General features: G+C 47.2%; 1 protein-coding gene across 1 annotated transcript; it reads left to right on the forward strand.

Annotated features, from left to right (window-relative positions):
- The first annotated feature begins 769 nt into the window (after positions 1-769).
- PRRG4 (proline rich and Gla domain 4) lies at positions 770-16,711 on the forward strand. The gene is made up of 6 exons (XM_075567361.1): positions 770-1,143; positions 3,831-3,949; positions 5,718-5,881; positions 8,535-8,583; positions 9,227-9,353; positions 15,179-16,711. The coding sequence occupies exons 1-6, from the start codon at positions 944-946 to the stop codon at positions 15,417-15,419; spliced, it is 900 nt and encodes a 299-aa protein (XP_075423476.1). The 5' UTR covers positions 770-943; the 3' UTR covers positions 15,420-16,711.
- The last annotated feature ends 10,172 nt before the right edge of the window (positions 16,712-26,883 follow it).

Consider the following 26,883-nt stretch of genomic DNA (forward strand, 5'->3'; position numbering starts at 1 on the left):
TAAATTTTATGGTGACTTCTTAAACATACCTAGTTTATCTGTCATCACACGGGCAGTAAAACCCACATTTTCACTGCCATTATTGAAGGGTTTTTTTCCCCCCTTCATTCTGTTAATTTTGCAGGGTGTTTTGTTTTCTATGCTCCATCACACAAAGCCCAGCTCGAGGTACTGGCATCACCCTAAGGTATTATTTCATGATCACGAGGGGTAAAACTGTACAGCACTATATGATAATACTGGTAATAATCATATGCGCCAATGAAGTATGTATGTATATCTGTGTTTATATATATCGCCTGCCATGTACATAGCGCGTCACAGCAGTAATACAAATGACGTCATAATACAACACATAATGGGAATAAGCGCTTCAGACATAAAATTAACATTAGGAACAGGAGTCCCTGCCCCGAAGAGCTTACAATCTAAGTGGGAAGAACTTACAGAGACAGTCAGTGAATGTGGGTTCAATGACATCGACTTGTGACTCTGGATAAAGTCCCATTATTACCATGCACATTAGGCACTATAATTAATCATTATTATTCATTAATTTGTATCTTGTTATTATTATAACATGCTATTATCACTCGGAGTGGCGTGCCTTGTTTTTATTAGGGTCCTGCTCACTATGCGATGACACAGGAAGCAGTATGAATTTGCAGATGTGTCTACGCAGCCCGTGCTGTCGTAATTAAATCAACCAGGTTCTTCAGCTTCAAGACCAGACAAGTGGCTTCTTTACGTCACTAGCACAGCCCACACCCCTTTAAGGAGGAGTTACTGTACCTGTTGACTGAAGCAGTGATTTTGTCGTTCTTGTTTCCGTGTGTGTGAAATGGGAGTATGACAAGCTTTTCTGCACAGTGTGCCCTGACCACATCACTGTGTGACTATCTACGGTAGACTTCTATAGGCTGGGACTAAACCACAGCAGCGAATGTCTGTCCCCTTCCTGGAGAAGTATATACATAGAGCCCATACCTGTGCTCACCTTGTATATTGGTTTGGACTTTACACTGCTCTGTTATGGCTTTCTGATCAAACGCTGGGGGATCAACAACCAGGTTTTAGTACGACCACTGGCCTTCTGGGACTGATGTATCTATTCAAAGATGTCTGCCTGGCTCCTGCTTTGAGGTAAAACATGTTTTATATTATTATTATTATTATTATTATTATTATTGTTGTTGTTGTCAATATCATATGGGCCAGAAACAACAATTGAAGTCTCCTCCAAGTAAACTCCAGCTAACCCGGACACTCACACTGATGGGCGTTCTCCCATTGATTCCGTGTGGAACCCATTCACCCGTCTGATCTAAAACCAATGGGAAAGAACAACAAGATATAGTTTGAGCAAAAGGAAGAAAATTGGTTGTGTGGAAGAGGTAAACCTCGCTGGTGTGGCCACGGTAGAAACAGTCCAGCAAAAATGGAAAGAAATGCAGAACTGAATACAGAACTCGCTGTTCTGCCGATTTCCCTGTCGCGTCCATGTGTTGGAGCCATTCTTTGTCTTTTGTCGTAGAGCATGCAAAATAACATGACTTTTCAAGCCCAACGAGGCTTGTCTTCGCGTGAGTGAGGCCGAACAGTGAGCTCTATATCGGGAGTGGTATCTTGTGTTTTCCAATAGGAGAGTTGTCCCTAATGGGGATCTCTCTGTAGGTGTTTGGGAGGAATTAAGAGAGGGCTGCAGGACTGGGCAGTGGGATGTACAGCTGTAATTATGAGATGCATTTGGCAGTTAAGGATTTCAACCAGATACAATAGCCCTAGGGCAGGGGGTGGCCAGCTCCAGTCCTTAAGGGCCACCAACAGGTCAGGTTTTCAGGATATCCCTGCTTCAGCACAGTTGATGCAGTCATTATAACTGAGCCACTGATTGAGTGACCTGTGCTGAAGCAGGGATATCCTTAAAACTTGACCTGTTAGTGGCCCTTAAGGACTGGAGCTGGCCATCCCTCCCCTAGGTTAATCCTTTTGAAGGCCATACTTTTCCATCACTGCTTTAGACAGTTGAGGGATAGTAATACTCAATACAGCTCCACATTGCAGCATGTTCATTTAAATTGCAGGGCACCTGAACATGAAATGCTACTACAGTATAAATAGCTTTTCTAGCTTTATCATGTGTCTCTGTGTGTTTTTTCTACACTGTATTTTTCTTTCACTGAGTTACAGTAGGGATCTGAAAAATCCTCACCTTGCCACTTTGCTCACATCTCATTGGAGTTTACAAATGGGGACACTTTGTGTGTTTGTAGCCGAAGGAGACAAAATAACAACGCAAGGTCAGAAGGAGCAGGCACTGGGTTATCCCACACAGATGAAGCGTTTGCTGCTCCTCAGATAGAGGACGGTTGCTTTGGATTTAACAAGCTCTGCTAACCAATCTGCAGCATACAAATACATATACCTGTATTATACTTTTGCCAGAGAGAGGAGCCGAAGATTAGTCCCGAGGAACCGTGCATGGGTTGCTATTGACTGATGGTGGATTAGGTGTGGCGTACAGGTTAAGCTGTTTATGAATGCTCATGTTTATGAGTTCATTCCAACACTTGGGGAACTCACTTTAATCTCCCCCCGGCCTTCCCGGGATGGATTTGAACATGAGGTGTACACCTTAAGGTAGCTTAAAAAAATAAAAGAATATCCCAATAATAAGTGAAGGGAGGTGGGGAACCTGCGACATGCCATATCATGCATTGCAATCAGGGTATCTGATCCATTAGTAGGAGATGTTCCCAGACATGCCGGGTCACCAATAAAGCCATGAAAGTGAATCATCAACCCACAATGAAAAATAGGCTTTCCGTGTATTTTTGTACACCCTGCCTGCAAGCAATGTATCCTGTGTCATCACCTCTACGGAACCTTGAGGGACCCAAATAAGTTAGTGTCGTGCCCTAAACTGTTTGTGTGGTCAGTAAAACTTAGAGAGAGCTACACATTTATCTCTTGATTTATTATGGTCCTATTTCTAATATTGTATCACTTCAAACCACATTGTAGTGCGCTTAAGAATGTCGGGGCCATATAAATGATCAATAAGTAAGTAGAGTTGGGCCAATATTTATTAAGCAGCCTTCTGCCACAAGACCGCTTCCATCGCTGGAAGACAGTGACATGAATGGGGTGTGAGGTGTCTCCCAGAGCCTGAGAAGGTAGTGCAAAATCGTGGTTACAGAAACTTTGCCTTCAACCCCCACCCCCTGGGTGGGAAGCAGAGGGTCTGAACCGTGTTGATTTTAGCTCAGGGGACCCCCCTGCTCCCCGAGATACTTGCATCTGATGGTGACGCCGGTATCTCACTTCTGTTTAAAGGTCCCATGGCACATGGGCCAATAGGAAGACGTAAGGGACGATGGCGCAGCTTCCTATTGGCTGACGGAACCCTTAAACAGACATTGTTTGTGCCCAGCCTGAGCTGCTACGCGCACCCCTGTCAGATGTATGTCAGGAAGTAGGGGGTCCCCGTAGCTGAAATCAACGCGGCTCAACTTCGAAGACCCCCCTGCTTCAAACCTAGCGGGAGGAAAAAAACAAAATGTAAAGTCACTTCAAAGTATGGCAGGGGACACAGCAATGTTAGACACAAGCAGGCAGCAGAAACAAAAACCGCTTTGCCGTTATACCGTGCGTGATGTATTCAGCTGAAATATGAAATACGATGTCTAAAATGTACTTTATTCCACGATAAAATAACCCGAACAAAAATAAATAAAATCCACACACCATGCAGCTCTCATGCTTACTACACTGAGCATCTGTCCTAACTTCTAAGTATTGCTCTGAAGATTCGTGTGTGTTTTTCTTAGGTGCCGGACGTCCGTTATCAGAGTGGTGTTACTCTGCCAGCTGCCTTCCGTGGTGTTTGGGTTTCCTCACTGCACAAGAAAATTGGTGGAATCCGCTTCCTCTGATCGACATAAAGAAGGTATTGCAACACGTGTCTGCATGTACAAAGCTGGCGGTTTCCAACCTCGTCTCTGTCTCAGGGCAGAAAAAAAAAGTTTTGCAGCCATGTTTACTAAACAGTGCTATTCCTTGAAACACCTTCCATGCTGGAAGACCCCTCGTGCCCCTATTCAACTGAATGGGCCATAAAGAGTCCTATATAATAATAAAATAATAATAATACTTTTACTTCATATAGAGTCTTTCTCCCAATGGGACTCAAAGCGCGTCACAATTACAGTATAGCACGCGGTACGCAGCACACAGGGATCTTTAAGGACACAATCTCTGCCCAGATGAGCTTGCAATCTATGATTCTGGTGCCTATTTGGTTTGAAACCGAGCAAAAGTCTGTGACATCATCACAAGGGCTGATGATGATATATAAAGAAGTTTAACCCTTGGGTGCCCTTGATACGACTGGCACTCCACAGGCCCCACGATAAAGTAGCTATGTCATAAAGTCCCAGCTCATTTTTCTAGGGGAGGTCGCGCTCTGCGCTCCCGTGGATCCCAGAACGCCATATATAATGAAGTGGGATGGAAAGAAGAGGCCTCTTCTGGCACTCAAAGGGTTAAAGCAACAATAGTGGCTTGCCATGGGGTTTTTTTTTTATGTTTAAAAAAAAAAATTACTATGAATTTTTTTTTTTACATAATTGGAACTGGGGGTGCTCATGAGCTGAACCTCGCTATTTTTAGCTCCGGGGCTTGCCGCAGTACTTACCGTTTTAGTTGCTGGTGTTTTTTTCCCCCCGCATTTAGAGAAAATCGGGGGGTGAGGGGTCGGCATTGCGGCTTCTTATTGGACGGTCGTTTAAAAGTCCACGAGGGAACATAACTCAGTTGAGCTCCAATGCTACAAAAAACCTAGTGATGTTTAGAGAGGTTTGGGGGTTCCTTACAATGCATCTGATCTCAGACGCGCTATTAGAGAGGGTTGGGGTTCCTTACAATGCATCTGATCTCAGACACGCTATTAGAGAGGGTTGGGGTTCCTTACAATGCATCTGATCTCAGACGCGCTATTATAGAGGGTTGGGGTTCCTTACAATGCATCTGATCTCAGACGCGCTATTAGAGAGGGTTGGGGTTCCTTACAATGCATCTGATCTTAGACGCGCTATTAGAGAGGGTTGGGGTTCCTTACAATGCATTTGATCTCAGACGCGCTATTAGAGAGGGTTGGGGTTCCTTACAATGCATCTGATCTCAAACGCGCTATTAGAGAGGGTTGGGGATCCTTACAATGCATCTGATCTCAGACACGCTATTAGAGAGGGTTGGGGTTCCTTACAATGCATCTGATCTCAGACGCGCTATTAGAGAGGGTTGGGGTTCCTTACAATGCATCTGATCTCAGACGCGCTATTAGAGAGGGTTGGGGTTCCTTACAATGCATCTGATCTCAGACGCGCTATTAGAGAGGGTTGGGGTTCCTTACAATGCATCTGATCTAGCGTTAGTAGAGAGAGTTTGGGTTCTGCAGTATTGCATGGCATAATTATACGGTTCCTTAACCGAAATAAGGTTGAGAACCCATGCCCTACATGAACGTCTTACTAATGTACATGTATCTTCCCTGCTGACATATTGTTTAACAAAAATACAAATGAAACCTCATGTAACACCTGGAAATCAGTTTCCCTTATACCTTCATTTCGTTGCCACCTATTCCCCCGTTCCCAACCGGTTCCTTGCAAGCAGTTCCCACGTTCAAATTCTGCGTGATCTCATCATCTACATAGTGTTTACAAATGGGGAAGACGCCAGCATGTTCCTCGGACGGCGTTTGCTGTACAACCAGTTTGATTTCGAGATGTTTGTGCCTGGGAACCTGGAAAGAGAATGCTATGAAGAACTCTGCAATTACGAGGAGGCCAGGGAAATCTTTGAGGACCACGACACAACGGTAATTTATGCTAAGAGATAATGGGGAAAGGCATCTCTGCGGACCTGCCTGAGACGTGTGAATGTGCTCACAAGGGGGGTTTTATTTGCCGTATGAAATTATTCTAAATAATATAAATAATAATAAATATATATAATCAGTGGTCGACAAATCACCAAAAAATCTACTCGCCACACAAAAAAATCTACTCGCCACCTAGTACCAAACGTGTGCTGCTTGGGCCAATATTTACTCGCCCGGGGGTTAAATCCACTCGCCCGGGGCGAGCAAATGTATAGGTTTGTCGAACACTGTATATAATAATAAAATATGTAGTTATTATAAAGAATGTTATTTATTAGGGAGATGTTGATTGTAATAATAAATGTACCATTGATGATTCAGTTCATTCACTTAGACAGTAGGCGAGGTGATATATATTCATATATTTCTGAAAATAAAATAGTTGCGAGCTACTGAATCTTTACATTTAAAACATACAGTACGAAGTTGTATCAACTACATCAGGGGTGGGCAAACTGGGGGGAATGGGGGGTGCGTAATTTTCTCGGGGGGGGGGGGGGGGACGGTTACAGAGGCCCCGCTCTTCCCCAAAGGTATTTAAATTAAATGCCGGGGATCCTGCGAGGCCTCTGTAACTCTACTTAACTTAACTTTCTAGCGACGCGTTGCCATGGCAACATGACGTCATTTGACGCCTGAGCCGAGCAGAGGGGGTGGGGGGCGCGAGAGGGGTGTGAGAGCAGGCAGGGGGCGCAGGGAAAAGAATCTGCGCACCCCTGATCTACATTATTACCGGGGAAGTGTTGATTCATTGTAGAATATGACACCAACCAATGGACCAATAAAATAATTCTTTATAGATGAAAACAGTGCGCACAGAAATGTTGAAACTTTCACAATAAACATGAAAACACCTGTGAGGTACAGAAAGGTCTGTATACACTGGTACATCTGCAATGAAGTCTCTTGTTATTCCATTGAAAGATATCACAGCGTGCAATGAATTTATACATACAGGAACTAGGCAACAGACAACAGAAATGCCATGCTGCATAAATCATGGGCCATAGTACATCCAGATTCATCTTCACTTGTCACTACTGACCTCTGGTAAAACATTCAAGCCTCTGCTATGCTTTGCCATTTGTGATTTATCTGAGGTCATTGGAGACTATCCAAGAAGACAAATAGTTTGTGCAATGACTCGCCATCTTGTGTACCTCATCTGAACAGATAATGAGCAAACATGGTCATTTTACATTGTACAGATATGCTTGAGGTTTGGTATGCTGTGGGTCATTGATAAAAGACATTGGGTGTATTATACTTTGGAAGTCGTGGATGTTACAGAAACACAATAGAAAAGAGCTTGTCTATACACCTTAAAATATCCGCTGTCAAAAATATTTATAAGGTGCAATACAGTGGTGTTTTGTATGGGGAAAAGTGTCCAGAACTCTAAGCACTGAAGAATTCAGTTATGTATAAATAATCCAGCTTCAAATAAGGAAATGTATGGGGCCCTCCTGGGCAGAAGTCCAGCACCGTCCCTAATAATGTCACAATCACTCTATGGAGTTTATTGTTACTCTCTCGAGTAAAGATGCAGGGACTCCGGTCCTGTGAGTTCTCCTTTAAAGTACTTATTTATAAAAAATGTTTTACAGGAAGTAATACAGCGAGTTACCTCTCATTTTCAAGTATGTCCCGGGCACAGAGTTATGGTGACAATACATGGTTACATTAAATGAACAGAGGTTATACATTATATTTACAGACATTGATGTACAGCTAGAGATAATATATGTTATAGGCGTATGTAACAGTTACAGACCAGATTAAAATGTGAGACTGCTTTAGTTTTGAAATAATTTAAGACTGGTGGCGGTTTGAGAGTCTCCGGTAGACTGTTCCAGTTGTGAGGTGCACGGGTAAAGTCGCCCCCTGCTGTTGTGTCACTGGCCAAAACACAAGAGTATTTCCTAAAGAAAACACGGACGCACTATTCTCAGTTATAAATGTGCATAGCTCGTTGCATCTATCGCCAAAGTTTCAATCCTTAATATCTATCTCAATGTCTTGTATAGCGCGTACACAGAACCCAGCTCCTACGCGCTTTTTAAAAACTTCAAAAGTGGAGCGAAGAAGCAATCTGGGTTCAGAAAGGCGATTTCAAAGAGCCAAGCCTTGAGCCGTTTTCTGCATGGGGGGGAGGGTCTTTGATGTTTCTGATGGATATGGGGAGGGCATTCTATTCCCTGGCGCCCGGTACCGATGGGGCACGACCAGCTTGTCCAGTGCGTTTGAGTCTGGCGACTTTAATAAGTTGACGGTTTTGGGATTGTAGATTCGAGGTGTGTCTGTGGAACTTACATTTTGTTGGAAGGTAGAAGGTTCCTGAACCTTTAATAGAACCTTCTCAAGATAGGATGAAAGTGTTGTCGCTGGTGTTTAAACTTAAAGTAGTGTGTCTGTGTTTTGGAGCTCGGTTACCAGACAGTACATCCATACTTTAGGTCCAGATACACTTGAAGTGTTTTCTGACGGTAATTATACTGCTGTGTATCAATCACATTCACATTGCCGAGTTGGCTGAGAGGAATTGTCATCATGTCCTGGTAACTGAAAGCCTTCCTCTTCTTTTCCTTAGATGGGATTTTGGAAGGAATATTCAACCAAGGATTCCAACGCAAGCCAAGGTAAGAGAAGGAAGAGGCTGGCCTGAGAAACCATGATCTTTTTACTTAACTTGAATTCAAAGCCAAACCATGGGAGTTAGGACCAGGTTGACTAAATGTGGCTAAACTGTAAAGCCCTTTACAGCCTATCCAAATCATCGGAAGCCTTAAGGCTTAGCATTACTTAATAATTATGGCCTAGTGTCCCTTCACTGGAGACTTTCTAGCAATGCATTGCAATCCAATATAGCAGTGAAGAATTTGAGGTTTCAACTCCTGCCACTGCTTGGTCGGCTTCTTATTAAATAATCTCAAAACAATAGGGTTGGCTTACTGTTATTTTACCTGTTTATGTGGCATAGTTAGTGCCATCTAACCACCAAATGCTTGTGGTTTGCATGTCTGCACTAATTGATAGTCTCCTAGAAGTATGTTATAAGACATTATTCAATCCCATTAGAAAATGTAGAATGGTAAAAAAAATAATAGCATTGAAAAAACAACTGATATATATATATATATATATATATATATATATATATATATATATATATATATATAAAATCTATATCAGGGTGTGCAACATGGGCCCTCAGCCCGTGTGCCTATAGGTGCCCTATTTATTCAGGACTTAATGGGCTTCCTACTTCTCCTCTCACGGCAGCTGTAAAGGTTGATGTGGTTGGACTACTCACTGGGGTCATTTCTGCCGGAATCTTCTTGGTCATATTCGGACTTCTCGGTTACTATTTGTACACAAGCAAATGCGACCCGAAAAGACACTGTCCTGTGTAAGTATGAAAGAATTGTGCATGTCAGTATTTTACTTTGTCTAAGATGAAGGCTCCATCAGTATGAATAATATTAACGTCTTCACTCTTTGATATCCCACTGGTCATTCAGTCCCACTGGTCATTCAGTGTACAGCAGCAGTTGACAAACATATTTTGTCTGCCGTACCAGCTATTTATAGGAGTATTAGTATTAAATGTAGATCTTCCCCATGTGTACTTATTCTGATTAATAGTAATTGAATATACTAGTGTAACCTTGTTTTCCATTTTGGGGTTATTCGTTAAACTGTGATCGTGCCGATGGGGGCACAATCGCAAGGAAACGTCCATGGACTTCATTTTATCGAATAACAACTTTTTGTCTCTATCCTTTCTCCTGAACATACTTGAGGCGTAGAGGTCACACACATATGAAGTATTTCTCTATGGGATCTCATGTTCCTCCAGTGCTTGTCCAATCTCCGTTTGGGAATTACTGGTCTCCAGTGTTACCTGCTCCGCTATTTATCCCAACATGGCAGAGCCTGACCGGTTTATCATTTAAGGAAAACGCTTTGCGATGTAAGAAGGTTTAGGACAGGAGCTCTTTGCTACCGGAACGTCCAACCCACCTCTTACATTTTGGTTCTATGGCTGAGTCCATGGTGACTCCAGCCGTGCGGAGGCGCGCTGAGGCTGAGGGAAAGCGGGTGCTTTCCCTGGCCTTAGTTCGCGTGCCGTCCGGGGGCGTGTCAGGGGGGAGGGCCAGTGATGTCACGGAGCTGGTTCGCCCTCATTGGGCGAACCGCTCACGTGACTGGCCCTGCGCTCCCGTGAGCACCGAAACGGAAAAAAAAATTAAGAGCTACGCCTCCGCACGCTTGCGGAAGCGTACGCGAGCCCCTGCTAAAGCCACTCTCATTGCGGCTGCAGGGGCTCACTGACAAGCGTCAGCGCGCCTCAGCACGGGTCAGCGGATAAGCGCTGACCATGGACTCAGCCTATGAAAGAAGCAGTATATTGAGTTTCAATCTGCTCTTACGATAACACTCCATTCTTTCCAGTATTTTTTATGTGTAATAAGACACTGCAGGACTAATTAAAGCAGAATAATAGTGTAGTGCTTCTAAGGTGGAGCTTTGCCTGCCTAACAACACGCTTAGCGAGCAATTATTCTCTCGTAATTATATGCCCAGGCATGTCTTAATGCACATCTAATATTTTCGTCCGGATACACTTCCGTTCCATGGTTTTAGTCTACATTGTTTTAGACATGTCTATTGCAAAACAACAGCTACATGTGACTACACTCGACATTTTTCCGACATGCCAGCTGTACCCTGATTTTAGTGAAAGAATAACCCTGGCAGAACTAAAGGGTTAAATTCAAAAATTCGAAGTGACATTGTCAAAGAATATTTGATTCAAATACTTGGGGGTATATTCACTAAAATGTTATCGACATTACTGCTCGTTAATAGCATGTGGCTGTTATGGAGAGATTATTGCTATTGCACTTTAGTGAATGTACTCCTTGGAATTTAACTCTTTTTAAGACTTTGGAGAGTAAAAGATGTTTTCTACCGTTTTAATGAAACATTTTTGCTTATACAAGATACTATCCAATTTGATTTCGCATGACATTCAGCACTATTGCTAAGCCTGCTGTCTACAAGCACTCCTAAATCATTCTAAATCATTCTCATTGTCCCAATTAGTTTGTACGTAGCCTGTTTATTCTTGTTTCCCAAATGCATAAACTTACATTTATCTGTATTAAACCTCATCTGCCATTTACCTGCCCACGTTTCCAGTCTCTCCAAGTCAGAGAGACATTACACCCTGCTCTGATTTTACCACCTTACACAATTTAGTGTCATCAGCAAAGATGGAGACTTTCGCACTTCAAGGTCATTAATAAACATGTAAAAAAGCAGTGAACCTTGAGGTACTTCCCTTACAACTGTAGCCCAATCTGAAGACTTTCAATTTATGATACTCCCTGTTGTCTATCTTTCACCCAGATTTCAATCCAACTGCAGATATTTTCACCCAGACCAATTTCCTTCATCTTGTACACTTACCTCTTGTGTGGCAATCTAAGTAGACCATATAAACTACATTGCCTTGGCCTAAATTCCTACTTAAAACCTCAAAGAAACTAATAAGGTAATTTTGTCATGACCTGGCCCTTCTAAATCCATGCTGACTATTACCCATAATTGTGTTATCCGTTAGGTATTCCTGGTTATTATCCCTTACTAAACATTCAAGTAGCTTCCTCACTATTGACGTAAGACTTACAGGTCTGTAATTCCTGGGTTGTGAGCTAGCTCCCTTCTTAAATAAATTCACCACCACTGTTTTACACAAATCTTATGGCACTGAGTCTGTGGAAATGGAGTTCTTGAATATTACATACTGTATAATGTTTTGACTATGACTCAACGTAGCTCCTTAAGTACCCCAGGGTTCCTGCCATTGGGGCCAGGTGCTTTAGTTACATTCATTTTATCACGCCACCGTTGCACGTCGTCCTGTGTTAGATACATGTTAGTTAATATTGAGGTTGTGGCTTTCCCTTGTAATATGTTTGCAATTGGCTGCTCCTTGCTAAATACAGAGGCAAATAAATGATTTTATACCTCCGCCTTCTCTGTATCCCCAATAATGTGCCTGCACCTCTTACACTCAAATGGTCCGTTATTGTTTTTTCCAATCTTTTTGCTATTAATGTACTTGAATTATTTTTTTAGGATTGATCTTACTTCCAATGCAATACTTTTTCATTGTAACTTGGTTAATGTAATTGCCCTCTTGCAACTTTTGTTACATTCCGTATAATTCTGAAATGATGTCTCTGTCCCTCTTGACTCCAACAATGCCTGCCTCTTCCTTTCATTCTGGTTTACACTTGGTTCTTTTACACTTAGTACCCAGGTTATACACTGATATGTGTATTTGTCTAACAATGCTTTAAAGACTGACCACTTTTTTCTTTATTTTTCCCTGCAAGAACTTCAACTTATCACTTGTAGAACCTCCCTTATTTGACTAAAATCTACCTTTCTAAAATTAAAAAGTCTTATTACTGTTTTTGATCAACTATTTCAAGTGTGTCTGTGTTAGGCCGTGCCTATAGTGCCGTCGTTGGCGACGGCGACACGGCGGGTGATGTCACCCGTCGCCGTCGCCACCGGCGAAAGTTACGTTTCGCCGGGCGGCGGCGGCGGCGCGGGATTCCGGCAATTTGATTTGTTCAAGGGCCGTCACGTGCCGCGACAGCCCTTGAAAAATCACATTTTGCCGGCTTCTGGTTTCCGCGACGGCGCTCGTCGCTTTGTCGCCGTCGCACGCACTATAAGCGCACGCGGCGGCGGCAATGTATTTGTTTTCGGGCGACGTCGCGTCGCCAGCACTATAAGCGCGGCCTTAGAATCATTCTTTCCCAAATGTTCTCTCACTAGAATATTTATTATTTATTTATACATTTCTTCCTATTACTAGGCCCAGTATTTCCAATGTCCTAATTGGTTTCTCAATACTTCGGGTCATGTCATTGCTTTTTAGCCCACCTAAAATTCTGTTTCCTTTAGCTGTACTGCTAATCCCATAATTAAAACATGGCCTAATTTTGCTGCCTTTACTATTTGTAGAAGTACCTTGGCTTCCTCTATCTCTCACATATTTGGCAGTAAAGAGCGGATCCCTTCCCATTTGTGTTGGTACTTTTATTTCCATTGTAAATTTCAGTCCATAGTATCTCCATTTTCACAAATCCCTTCATAAACATCTTCCCTTAATATAAATCTTTATCGGGGTTCAGAATGATGATGAAATTAACTGAAAATCTGTATACACTAATACAGAGGCGGCCAACTCCAGTCCTCAAAGGGCACCAACTGGTCAGGTCTTCAGGATACCCCCTGCTTCAGCACAGGTGAAGCAGACATTAGGACTGAGCCACTGATTGAGCCACCTGTGCTGAAGCAGGGATATCCGGAAAACCTGACCGGTTGGTGACCCTTGAGGACAGACGTGGCCACTCCTGCAATAACCTCTTCAGTGCTGGCGTTTACTGCACGAAGTTACAACAGCATTCCTCAGCCCGAGAGGCGCAGTGGACTTAGGGAGGATTTCCTGAACTCTGTTAAATTGGGTAACGGGATGTTACCTGAAACCGGAGGGGACATTATGTTCCCCGAATTACCTTCATAGTCACTAAGCTTATTGGATGCAACAATAACAGCCATAATAGAGCTCATTAGCATAAGTTTAATATCACGTTATAAACGTGTTACCTTGTATAACGTACCATACCTTGTATAACGTACCGTAGCTAACTCCGGTGTTACTCCCGTTCAGAGCCTGCAAGTGCCATATTTCAGGTCTGGATGGGAGTAGCTTCAGGTTTAGCTCCGACTAAAGTAACCTTACTTTCCCTCGTTAAAAACAGCTTTCCCCCCCTAACTAGCCTAATTTCCTTTAAAGAGGTTGGAGCTGAGGGGGTGGGCGGGGGGATCTTCCAATCTTCAGCTCCGGAGGTTCTGAAAAAGGATTTAAAAGGCCGACCAGTATTAGGGGTGCGGCTAGTGGCCCAAGATTTGGCAGCTGTTTTGTATCCGCTGGTGGGAGATTTAAACCCTGGTAACTTCACCAGGAAATATCTCGGGAGCTGGGGAGTCCTCATAGTGCGGTTCAAATCCAGGGGACCCTCCGGGTCCCATCCTGGGGGTTACAAGAAACAAGAAGGGGCGATTGCTGCTGTAACGTTCTGTTATTGTCCTTTGTGAATACAGCGTTACTGTTAGCATGTCTCAGGGTGACAAGAGGGGCACACGCACTGGAAGATATAGAGAAGGAGGACTTAGAATGGCAAAAAGACAGGTGAAAATTCACTAATATCCGTCGTGGGGTTAAAGGTATGAAGCAGAGGGGAGCCCTGCGTACCTGTGTAGGTGCTGCCGGTACTTAATCAGGGGACCCCTGTATACCTGTGTAGGTGCTGCCGGTACTTAATCAGGGGACCCCTACGTACCTGTGTAGGTGCTGCCGGTACTTCATGATCTCCCGGGCCCATAAAAAGCAGTGACAGATGATGTTGCTGTTTCCTTTTGACCCACTTGCTGCGGGTGATTTAAAACTCCATTTAGTTCCCCGAGCTGGGGATGCAACCAGGGGCACCTTCGGAGGTATGTGTTTCGGGGTAACAGGGGCGTTCCCGGAGCTGAAACGAAGGCGGTTCAGCTCCCGAGACCTGCTGCTTCATACCTACAGAAAACAAAAAAAGTAGTAAGGGGAGCTATACCTTTAACACAACGATCCAGCGTCAACCGCCATTTAAATCGATGGTAGTTAACGCCGGACTGCGTGCTTTACCCCGCAACGGACCTTAGTGAATGTCCCCACAGAAAGGAAGTCACAGATAGCGGGAAAGAGATAGCACACAATTTCACTGTATCAATATATTGTACACTATCTTTATTCTTTTAAATGGGATGTTTCGTGAGGAAGCCCAAGTTCTAAATCTTTGGAAAATGTATTTATTTATAAAATATTTGACCAGGAAGTGATACATTGAGAGTTACCTCTCGTTTTCAAGTATGTCCTGGGCACAGAGTTAAGACAAATAAAACATGTTTACAAATACAGTTACAATGGGGGGGTCCCCAAACACAAATTAACATGTTTTTGGGGGGCATACAGTATAAAATGTTTGTAATCCGCTGGGTTAAAACATGGATGTATTTTTATATATGTATAACCAAAAGCGAAAAATACAATGAACTGGCACAGAGTAATTAGGCTGTGGGATTAAACATACATTGTTTTTTTATTAATAGCTCAGCCGTAGACCATGAATGCAGAAACACTTCAATCATCTCAAGGAGAACAGAGGAGTTTCCTCTGTATCCCATCTCTACACCTCTAGTTCCAGAGGAAGGAGGGTTGCCATCCTACGAGCAAGCCCTGGCATTGGGTGACCCAAGCAATGTTCTGCCGCCACCGCCTTACCCCGGAACTGTGATGGACTCAAAGGTCTTCAAAAAGTCTTTGTCTATTCCGGCCTCGCACGAGTTTTGACGTCGGCGACAATGTATCATGTGCCATGTTTCATGAACATTAGGGAGACGTGTAATCCTTATTTTACAAGGACAAGAGAGGAATCTCGAGCACTGATGGAATGCGACAGAAGCACACGAATCTCTGGAGTTTCACACAAGATGGTAACCGGAGAATGAAGGTGACATTTTGCAGGGAAGGGGACCATGTGAAGACCGTGTCTTTGCAAAAATAACAACGAAGCTGCATGTCGTACGCATTGTAAGTTTGATCAATGGCCAATTTAATGAACTAACCCATGATACAAATGACTCAGATCACAGTCTGCTATGAAGCCAGAAGGAGGGAAAGTCTCAGAACTACAGGATATAGAAGTGAACTGTGAGCTGTATTGTAACAATACGGGCAGGTTTCGTTCATTAGGATTTACACCGGGGCCTCACTAGTTATTTAGAAAAATAACTTTTTACATTGTTTTATTTATTTTTTTTAACTAAAATCTTAAACACAAGAATTTAGCTGAACAATGAAAGAAAGGAAAGTATATGCAGGAAATAAAAAGGCAAGTTGTGATATGGGGACCTCACTTTGGAGAAGACAAAACTAAACCCAACATAGTGATATACTGAAAACGATGCACTGTATCCCCATCCACCACTGACGGGGTTAACCTCCTCACTGCCAATGCTGTGCTGTCTGGTAACGAAGGAGTTAAAGGACCGGTGAGGATGGTTATTGGGCCTGTAATATTATGCATTTATTCCTATCGCCGCCTCACGTGGACAGCATTGTAACTTAATGCTTTCCAGATACCAATGCTAACTCAGCATAATATAACCGTTATTGAAACGCTTAATTGTTTCCACATCCTGCTTTAAAAATGAAAGAAAATACGCCATGCAAGAGTTAAATGGTATACATTGTTTGATGAATGCCTTGTGATCTCAGCCAAACAGCTCAGTGTTTGTCAGCTTTCTATTGAGAAAGCAGAAACTCTTTAAGTATCTGGAATGTTTTCGTCCTTAACAAACGGCATGTATGGGCTTGCAGAGCAGCAGGCTCTCCGTGGCAGGAGCAGAAGCAGGGCCCTTTCCAGGATAAACTGCTGTTTCCAAAAACATTACTATTTCAATACGCATGTACTGTACGTTTCACGCACTTGCATGTGAATGAACCCCTTCAGTGCCAATGCGACCAGCTGCTGGTATATGTGGTTAAAAGGAATTTGTTTTTTGTTTTTTAATTTAATTTTGCTGTTACCACTATTTACTTGGAATTTTTTTATATTAAAATATATTGTATTGTTCTTTGAACCGTGTATTCTCTGTAATAACTCTACTAACATAAGATCAAATATACTGTTACTGTTACCCCCCCTTAAAGTAATCCCGCTTTTTTTGTGTTTAATGTTTGGATTTTTGTTACAGAATTTCACCTGGGGGGGGGGGGGGAGAGCGGGAGGGCCTCATATAGGGGCAGGGGAGTTTGAAATAAGTAACACTTTCCATTGCACAGAATGAGCAGACACAAAGCCTGTGTGCTAAGCGTCGCCGGCAGCTCTTATTTGGCGCAAAGTTGCCGAATGTCAAATTACATTTCGGTTGCGCTTGTGTGCGCGGATATAATTTCCACATCCGCACCAGCTGCGTCCCAAATGATTTATTGAATTTGTTTTGGCGCACATGAATGGACTACACATGGTGTACAGATGTAAAAGGCATGTCATTTATGTGCACCCCAAAATCACTTAAAAGTGCGTCAAAATTTTCAGCCAAATTGAACTTGGCGTAACCCCTAAAAAGACTGTTAATACTGTTAGCGCAGAAAGAAGTTGCGTTGTATCAACCAGCGGCCCAGATGTTTCCTTGTACAGGTTCACAAAATGTATTATTTTAACACCATGGCTATTATTAGTAATATTGCAAACACTTGATATTTATTAACACTAGTTATTAAAAAGAAAAAAATACACAATCGTGTTTACATTTAAATTGTAACAATCAGGTATTTAACATGAGGGATACTATTTATTTATTTATAAAAATGGTTTACCAGGAAGTAATACACTGAAGTTACCTCTCGTTTTCATGTATGTCCTGGGCACAGAGTAAGGCCTCGTCCAGGGTGAAGGGAAGAGCGGAGCGAGCGAGCGACCTGGCGCTCATGCACAGTGACGTCACGTGCATGTAAGCAGGAGACCAATCTTGTCCTGCTTGAAGAAATTTGCGTGCCCCCCCCGTTTTGTCCCCCCCGTGTTGTGTGTCCCCCCCGTTTCGTGTCCCCCCCCGTTTCGTGTCCCCCCCCCCGTTTCGTGTCCCCCCCCCGTTTCGTGTCCCCCCCCCCGTTTCGTGTCCCCCCCCCCCGTTTCGTGCCCCCCCCCCCGTTTCGTGCCCCCCCCCCCGTTTCGTGCCCCCCCCCCTGTTTCGTGCCCCCCCCCGTTTCGTGCCCCCCCCCCGTTTCGTGCCCCCCCCCCGTTTCGTGCCCCCCCCGTTTCGTGTCCCCCCCCGTTTCGTGTCCCCCCCCGTTTCGTGTCCCCCCCGTTTCGTGTCCCCCCCCGTTTCGTGTCCCCCCCCCGTTTCGTGTCCCCCCCCGTTTCGTGTCCCCTCCCCCCGTGTCAGAGGAGAGCAACCAATGCAAGCTCCCAATGCTTGTATTGCAATGGTTTTGTTTTGCTGTCCTCTGATTGGGTAAGTTTGGTCATGTGATCTGAAATCGGAGCTACAGATTCAAAATTTTGAAACTCTTGAATCTGAGCTCTGACTGTAGCTCACGGGCACGCGCAGGGGGGGCGGGCACGCACAGGGTGGCGGGCACGCGCAGGGGGGGCGGGCACGCACAGGGTGGCGGGCACGCGCAGGGGGGGCGGGCACGCGCAGGGGGGGCGGGCACGCGCAGGGGGGCGGGCACGCGCAGGGGGGGCGGGCACGCGCAGGAGGGGCGGGCACGCGCAGGGGGGGCGGGCACGCGCAGGGGGGCGGGCACGCGCAGGGGGGCGGGCACGCGCAGGGGGGGCGGGCACGCGCAGGGGGGCGGGCACGCGCAGGGGTGGCGGGCACGCGCAGGGGGGGCGGGCACGCGCAGGAGGGCGGGCACGCGCAAGGGGGGCGGGCACGCGCAGGGGGGGCGGGCACGCGCAGGAGGGCGGGCACGCGCAGGGGGGGCAGTTATGCGCAGGGGGGACAGTTACGCGCAGGGGGGCGGGCACGCGCAGGGGGGCGGGCACGCGCAGGAGGGCGGGCACGCGCAGGGGGGGCAGTTACGCGCAGGGGGGCGGGCACGCGCAGGGGGGCGGGCACACACAGGGGGGGCGGGCACTCGCAGGGGGGCAGGCATGCGCAGGGGGGGCGGGCACTCACAGGAGGGCGGGCACGCGCAGGGGGGCGGGCACGCGCAGGAGGGCGGGCACGCGCAGGAGGGCGGGCACGCGCAGGGGGGCGGGCACGCGCAGGGGGGCGATCACGCGCAGGGGGGCCGGGCACACGCAGGAGGGCGGGCACGCGCAGGGGGGCGGGCACGCGCAGGGGGGCGATCACGCGCAGGGGGGCCGGGCACACGCAGGAGGGCGGGCACGCGCAGGGGGGGCGGGCACACGCAGGAGGGCGGGCACGCGCAGGGGGGGCGGGCACACGCAGGAGGGCGGGCACGCGCAGGGGGGGCGGGCACACGCAGGAGGGCGGGCACGCGCAGGGGGGGCGGGCACACGCAGGAGGGCGGGCACGCGCAGGGGGGGCGGGCACATGCAGGAGGGCGATCACGCGCACGGGGGGCGGGCACACGCAGGAGGGCGGGCACGCGCAGGGGGGGCGGGCACGCGCAGGAGGGCGGGCACGCGCAGGGGGGGCAGTTACGCGCAGGGGGGCGGGCACGCGCAGGGGGGGCGGGCACACACAGGGGGGGCGGGCACTCGCAGGGAGGCAGGCATGCGCAGGGGGGGCGGGCACTCACAGGAGGGCGGGCACGCGCAGGAGGGCGGGCACGCGCAGGGGGGCAGGCACGCGCAGGGGGGCGATCACGCGCAGGGGGGCCGGGCACACGCAGGAGGGCGGGCACGCGCAGGGGGGCGATCACGCGCAGGGGGGCCGGGCACACGCAGGAGGGCGGGCACGCGCAGGGGGGGCGGGCACACGCAGGAGGGCGGGCACGCGCAGGGGGGGCGGGCACACGCAGGAGGGCGGGCACGCACAGGGGGGGCGGGCACGCGCAGGGGGGGCGGGCACATGCAGGAGGGCGATCACGCGCACGGGGGGCGGGCACACGCAGGAGGGCGGGCACGCGCAGGGGGGGCGGGCACGCGCAGGGGGGGCGGGCACACGCAGGAGGGCGGGCACGCACAGGGGGGGCGGGCACACGCAGGAGGGCGGGCACGCACAGGGGGGGCGGGCACACGCAGGAGGGCGGGCACACGCAGGAGGGCGGGCACGCGCAGGGGGGGCGGGCACACGCAGGAGGGCGGGCACTCGCAGGGGGGCGTGCACGTGCAGGGGGGCGGGCACACGCAGGAGGGCGGGCACTCGCAGGGGTGCGGGCACGCGCAGGGGGGCGGGCACGCACAGGGAGGGCGGGCACGCACAGGAGGGCGCTCACGCAGGCCACACACATTGTTGCAATGTGTCTCATCGCGGCCAGCGTGAGCGCCCGCACCAGCTCAGCGCCACCCTGGACGCAGCCTAATGATGACAATACACGGTTACATTAAGTGAGCAGAGTTATACGTTATATATATAAAGACATTGCATGAACAGTTTAATATATTTTATCTTTTAGGCGTATGACACAGTTACAGACCTGAACACGTAAAAAATCATTTCAAACAGCTAATCATGCGCCATATGAATGACGTGTACATGCCTAGATCACCTGTTTTTTTAAGGTGTGAATTACTTTGTAGCACAGACATGTTGACACAACACACATTTGAAAAAAACATGTTGGTACATTTGCCCAACATATCCATAAGGTATACAAGGTATACAAGGTATACATGGCTCTCACACGCTTTGTCTCTTCGTCCCATCATCTCCGGACACTGGATCCTTCTCGCGATGTGTCCGCGCGACTCCGAGTACAGTATAAGTGAAAAACATGCACAACAGGACATCCAGTACATAACAATGGATACAATGTATTCAGACATCATCTAAAAAGCCAGGTGACCGGTTTGGGTGTTCGACACGCCATCCTGTGTCGTAGGCAGTGTGTGCCCGTTATTTACACAAAGGGGATTTCAGCAACTTAAACATTCACAATTTAACCCTATTCAAAAATAAAGTGAAGAAAGGGTGTCAATAATTAAAAGAATAACCTCCAGTTACATTCACTATTAAACTCATATGCCCCCAAAGCTCTTACTGTCTCTATCCAATATATTTCTCTCTGTAATAAATGTTTAATACGATCACCACCTTGTATATTAAACATCATTCTTTCAATGACTAGTACAGGGGGGCTCCACTCCAGTCTTCAAAAACCCCTAACAGGTCAGGTTTTCAGGATATCCCAGCTTCAACACAGGTGGCTCAATCAGTCCCTGCTTCAGCACAGGTGGCTCAATCAGAGGCTCAGTCTTCTGCTGAAGCTGGGTTATCCTGAAAACCTGACCTGTTGTGGGTGCTTAAGGACTGGAGAGTTGAGCCCCCCCCCCTGGACAAGAAAATCTGATTGTGACACGAAACAGTATCCACTTCCTTTGAAATGTTGGCCACAGCAGTCTCTTTATCACAATGTTTATCTAAACAAATCGTATGGAATCTCGGAGCACAGAATGGGCTAACAACAGAGAATATATACACAAGAAAGTTGAACATGTCACCTCGTCAGCTCCAGACCCTGGGTGCTGTGTCATGCCCTACATTTCAAAGTATCTGGGCACTGTTCGGTGTCGCAATTACATGTTTTAGCTATTTAAAAATGTAAGGTAAATACACAAGGTGGTGATCATTTAAAGCTGCATTTAGTTTAAATAATATAGATTGTTTTAATTACTCGGATGAAGCAGGGAGTCTCCGGAGCTGAACTGTGTTCATTTCAGCTCCGGGACCCCCTGCTCTCAGAGATACTTCCCTCCGTAGGTGCTGCTGGTATTCATGTGAAGTTTAAACGTCCCGGTCACGCTGGCCAATAGGAAGCCACAACGGATAACGTCGTGGCTTCCTATTGGCCCACGTGATCTGGGACATTTAATGCCTCCATTATGTTGGGCACACAGTTTTTCTGACTGTAGAGATACCACAGCTACAGAGGCAGGTATCTCTGGGAGCAGGGGGTCCCGGAGCTGAAATGAACACAGTTCAGCTCCGCAGAGCACCTGCTTCAACCCTGTCATTAAAAAACATTTGTAAGCGCAATGCGGCTTGTTCTGCTGCTATACACTTTGACTGTGTAGATAAATATATTGGATACACACCATATGAGCTTTGGGGGCATACAGTATATGGTCTGAACAGAGAGAATAAGCGGGGCATTCTTATCATTATTGGCACCTTATTGGGCACTTTTTGCTTCTTATACCCTCTTTGGTGGTCATGCAATCCCCTGGCCCATGTTTGCCCTATAAGCAGTGTGAAACAGAAGACATAAAGGGGAAAATGGCAGAACTTGCACCCAGCAGGTCTCTGCGTTCCATGTGCAGGAAGTGGACTGATGAAACGCTGATTGCAAACCTGAGGATACTTACAGGCACTATATAAACCCCCTGGGATGGGGACTATGACTAAGCCTGACAAAGGGGTGAGGGGGGCTTGAAACGTTGCTGATTGTTCTTGGGTAATAGTATGTGCCAGCAGAATAATCCCGCTTGATTTTTGTATTTTGGTGTACATTAAAGCTGCAGACCAAGCAATATCCTCCGTGTGTTTTTTTTAAATAAATTAAATCTGTACTATGAGAAAAATACATTTTTAATGTATTATAATGTAACAAGCATTTTTTGTTTATATAGCAACCATTTACAAAGTCATATCTCCTTATTCTTCTGAAACAGACTCTGGCTCACCCCTTTTTGAGCCCTGCCCTCTCTTTAGCAGTGTACCAATTGTATCTAGTGACTGCCTGGTCACATGATCTTCCCCACAGAACTTTGCATCTTTGCTCCTCTTCTGCTGCACTGACAGCCATTTAGTGAACCCCCGAGCCAAATCTTCGCCGATCGATCACAGGAGAACAGATAATCAGCAACTTAGCTAAATACTTATCATTGTGTGGATTGTATTGATGCTCATATTAAAGCTGCAGTTCAACTAATATCCTACATGTGTTTTTTTTATTTTAATAAATCAGTTCTGTACTAGGAGAAAATACTTGTCGCATTTAAAAAACAAAACAATTTTAAAGACATTTTTAATGTATTCTTATGTAACATGAATTTTTGTTCCTATAGCAACCATATACAAAGTCACATCCCCTTCCTCTTCTGAAACAGCATCACCTTTTTGAGCCCCGACCTCTCTAGCAGTGAACCAGTTGAATCTAGTGCCTGCCTGGTCACATGATCTTCCTCACAGAACTTTGGCTGTCAGTGCAGCAGAAGATTACCAAAGATGCATTTGGTAAACCCCCCGCCGAATTTCAGCGATCGAACCAGGTAGGTTAATGAGCCTGAAGGAATCCACATTAATGTATTTCGGTCAAGTCTTCCAGCTGCAAAACTGGAGCAAAACAAGTGCATAAGAATTGCACCAGGTTTATCACAGAAACTCCCATTAGTTTATCTGGGCTTCTATTTGCTGTTGTTTGGACTGGTTCTGCCCCAGTCGGGAGACTTCAGTAAATGTACTCCAGTAATTAACGTCACAATTCAACTACACCACATAAACCTGTTGATCGACAGACCTCGCAGAGGGGGAGGGGGGTTATATATTACACTCTCCGGAGAGATGTACTTCACTTTGGGATGCTTTTGCAAGGCAGTACATATAAAGAGCGAGAGGGTGTGTGACGATGGGGAGGATTTGGCCCGGGATTAAAGGGGTTACACCCCAATTGGCCACCCGCTACCCTCACCTGGGAAGCAAGGGGTTAACTGGACTGAGGTCCAGTAATGTGTTTTGCCTTGCTTCAATATCCAAATGTGTATAAATGTATTGTTTCTGGGCCAGTGTCTGCATCACACACACACTAGGATCCACCCGGGAGTACAAGGGTTAATAGTTCTTTAATGATTATAGCCCTTTGTGTAATTTTCCCGCCTTTTCAGGCACCATTTTGCAGGGTCCCATAGGCCGCCATTAGGGCTCAATGCATTCTAATGACAAATCTTGCTGTTTTGGTCCTGTTTCCTGTGAAGACCAGCAGGTGGCGTCCGAGAGGAGGAGCGGCGGTTTCCCATTGTAAGTCAATGGGCCCATTGACTTCAATGGAGGTTCCTCGACGGCGCTTTCCAGGAATGAGTTGGCTGCCGTCAAAACCGCAAAGCGGATACTTTTTCTATAAGAGAGCTTTGATCACTTAGCAGTCAAGTTCAACGACAAGTGGCGTGGGAATAAACAGTTCTAGAGCACCTAGAAATAAAATTCTTTTTGCCCCTAGTTCCTAGGCCTCCCCCCACTCGACCACAACCGGGTCCCCGAATCCTGGACCCCCGATAAGGGTCGAACCGAGAAGAGCGGGTCGCGCCATAGGTTCCAATGGCGGCGGCAGAAACAGCTCAAGAAAACGGCTAAGTGTAAAAAGCTGAAATTTAGGAATCCATAGCTCCGGTTCCGGAGGGTCCAGAGGATCAGGGTTTGGGGTACCTGTAGTCACTGCTCCGGCAGCGCTGCAGAACCATCCTTGACCCTCTTGGACCAACCCGACGGAGTATGGACCCCCTTGAAAGTTCGGGACTTTTCCCATAGACTTCAATGGCGGCCAAGCTCCATTGACCGGCTATGGCGGAAAAACCCCATTGACTTCAACGGCGGCGTGGCCCTGTTGAAAGTCTATGGAGGCGGATTCCCATAGCCGCCAGCGGCGGCGGTTTGCCATTGAAAGTCTATGGCGGCGAAGCCCGTTGTTTTCAATGGGGATTTAGTGAAAAACTGTGATTTAATTTACAGCGGAATTTTTGTATTAAAATGAAAAACGGTTTAAAGTGTATTTGTGTAACTCCGGTTCCGAAGGTCGTAGCAAGTCCCAAATTGGATCATAGGGTGTCCCAGTTCCGGCATTGAGAACTGGGAATTTTGGACCCGCTGGACCCAACGGAACCGGATATTTTAATATGTTTGTGTTTTATCTTTACTACTGTGTCCCAAGGTATGGACAAGAACCAGAGGAAATTCCATTGGCCATAAGGCAGCAGATGGTCAGGGAAAGTTTCCCAATGTCTAGAATTTAAGTGCTGTTCAAAGGAGTTTATCACCTACACTGTTTACAGGAGGGCGGAGATGACTCAAACAAGAGCAGTCTATAAGTGTCCCATTTAACACCTCACAACAAAGGGTATCCTGCCAGAAATTCCATTTAGTAGACTGGTTGGCATTCCTGATGCAAACGTGGGGCTGCAGAAATGAGACCCCAGAGTCCAACTGGGCATGTCCCAACTAGCAGGGGGGCATGTATCAAAATGTGTTCCCACGTTAGAGAGTGGCTACAGGTAATTACTGACCAATCACCTGTACTTAATGTTAAGGATAGGGTTACAAAAGGTATATAATCTGTGGTCAACCCTTTATCCTGTGTTCTTCTATACCACCTTGATTGCTGAGAGAAATGCTATGCAATGTCTTCATGCCAGAGGTCTTTCATGTCTTTGGTGTCTTGATGATTATGAAGATTGCTGTATGAACTACCAGTCCAGATGGGACTGTTTCATCATTCCATTTTAAGTAAGTGTCCATATTTTGCCTATTATTTGTATAATCTGTTGTGTTCACCTCTATCAAGGAATAAATTATATTTTATCATATCTAAGTCTCGTCCCAGTTCAACCCAGTTATATATATATATATATATATATATATATATATATATATATATATATATATATATATATATATATATTTTGTGTATTATTAATAGCCTGTCACAAAGCTCCCGTCACAGGCTTATTAATAAAACTGGTGGCAGCGGTGGGATTGAACTGGACCTGTATTACTAGTGTTCTGCGGGATACTGTAATATAGTGGGAACTTGATGGTTATTGCAAGTTCCTGGGACTAAAGATATTGAACACACAGTGTACAACATATAACACAAGATATGGCACCTCCTCACTGTTCCCCTACTTGTGAGAAGCATTGCCTCCAGAACCAAAGTGCCGGCCATCCGTCTGACTGGAGTCGGGCACCGAGACCGGAGGAGTGCATCAAGTCGGCGCGGGGACCAGCAGCCAGCAAGGCTGAGAGAGAGGCAGCAATCGGTGAGCATGAAACCCGGCAGGCTGAGCAAAGATCCACAGCTGCAGCTGCTGTAACCATCAAACCGCCCGGAGAGCAGGGAATGGACCCAGCTCCGGGACGACAGAGACTTGTGGAGGGAGCGGGTGGTCTCGGAGACCACAGAAGTCTTGCACCAAGAGAGGTAACGGCCGTTGCGGCGGCCCGTCCATTTTCCCTGAAAGAGCTAGCACTGGTGTGTGCATTGGGCAAGACGTGGTTCCCGGCGAAGTGGACCCAGTTCCTGGCGTCGGTACCACACCGACCTGCTTATCCCCTCCCAGAGCCCGGCGCTCAAGCAACTCCACTCTGGACTCCGTTGCCCCTTGCTGGGGTTAGTCCACCGGTGGCGGAGAAGCTCTGGAATGAGCCCGGCGCTCCAGCAACTCCGCTCTGGACTCCGTTGCCCCTTGCTGGGGTTAGTCCACCGGTGGCAGAGAAGCTCCGGCAGCCGCTGCGGCACTGCCAACAAATGGGCCACAATAATGCCCGGTGCCGGACCATGCGCGGTCGGGCGAAGCCCCTCAGGGCCAGCGCTCACGAGCTGCGGAAAAGATGACCAAGTTAGCGGCATCCTCTGATGGCTCCCGCCCAGCCGGGGTGACAACCCTCCTCGGGACGTCTCCTGGAGAACCTAGATGGGCTGAATCGGCAACAGCGGCGGAGAGCGGCGGCCATCCACCTGATCCTGGCGGAGAACCGGCGGCGGCAGCGGAGAAGCCGCTACTCCGGCATCCTGCCGGCGGCAATTTTATTTGGGGGGAGGGTTGGGGTTGGCGGGAGGTGGGTGTTTCACATTGTTTGGCGGAGTCGGCGATTCCCAGCGATGACCAGAGCCCAACAATCCACGCCGGCGACCCTGCATCAAAGCCGGGTACTGCTGCGGCAGCTACCCGGGGCTCGCCCATGGTGGCGGCGGCGGCAGAAGACCCGCGATTCCGGCAAAGTGCCGGAGCCCTTTCTGAGTGGAGGGAGGGACAGGGATTGCGGGAGGGGGTTATGTTACCTTGCATGGAGCTGTGTTTCTCCACAAAGACCTGGGACCCCGGTCCTGCATCGTTTCCCCTGTGCCAACCCCGGGCGCTGCTGCGGCGGCGACCCGTTGCTTCCCGGCCCAGTTGTTGCCGGCGGCA

Source organism: Ascaphus truei, chromosome 12 (genome assembly GCF_040206685.1).
Source record: "Ascaphus truei isolate aAscTru1 chromosome 12, aAscTru1.hap1, whole genome shotgun sequence".
Classification (NCBI taxonomy): domain Eukaryota; kingdom Metazoa; phylum Chordata; class Amphibia; order Anura; family Ascaphidae; genus Ascaphus; species Ascaphus truei.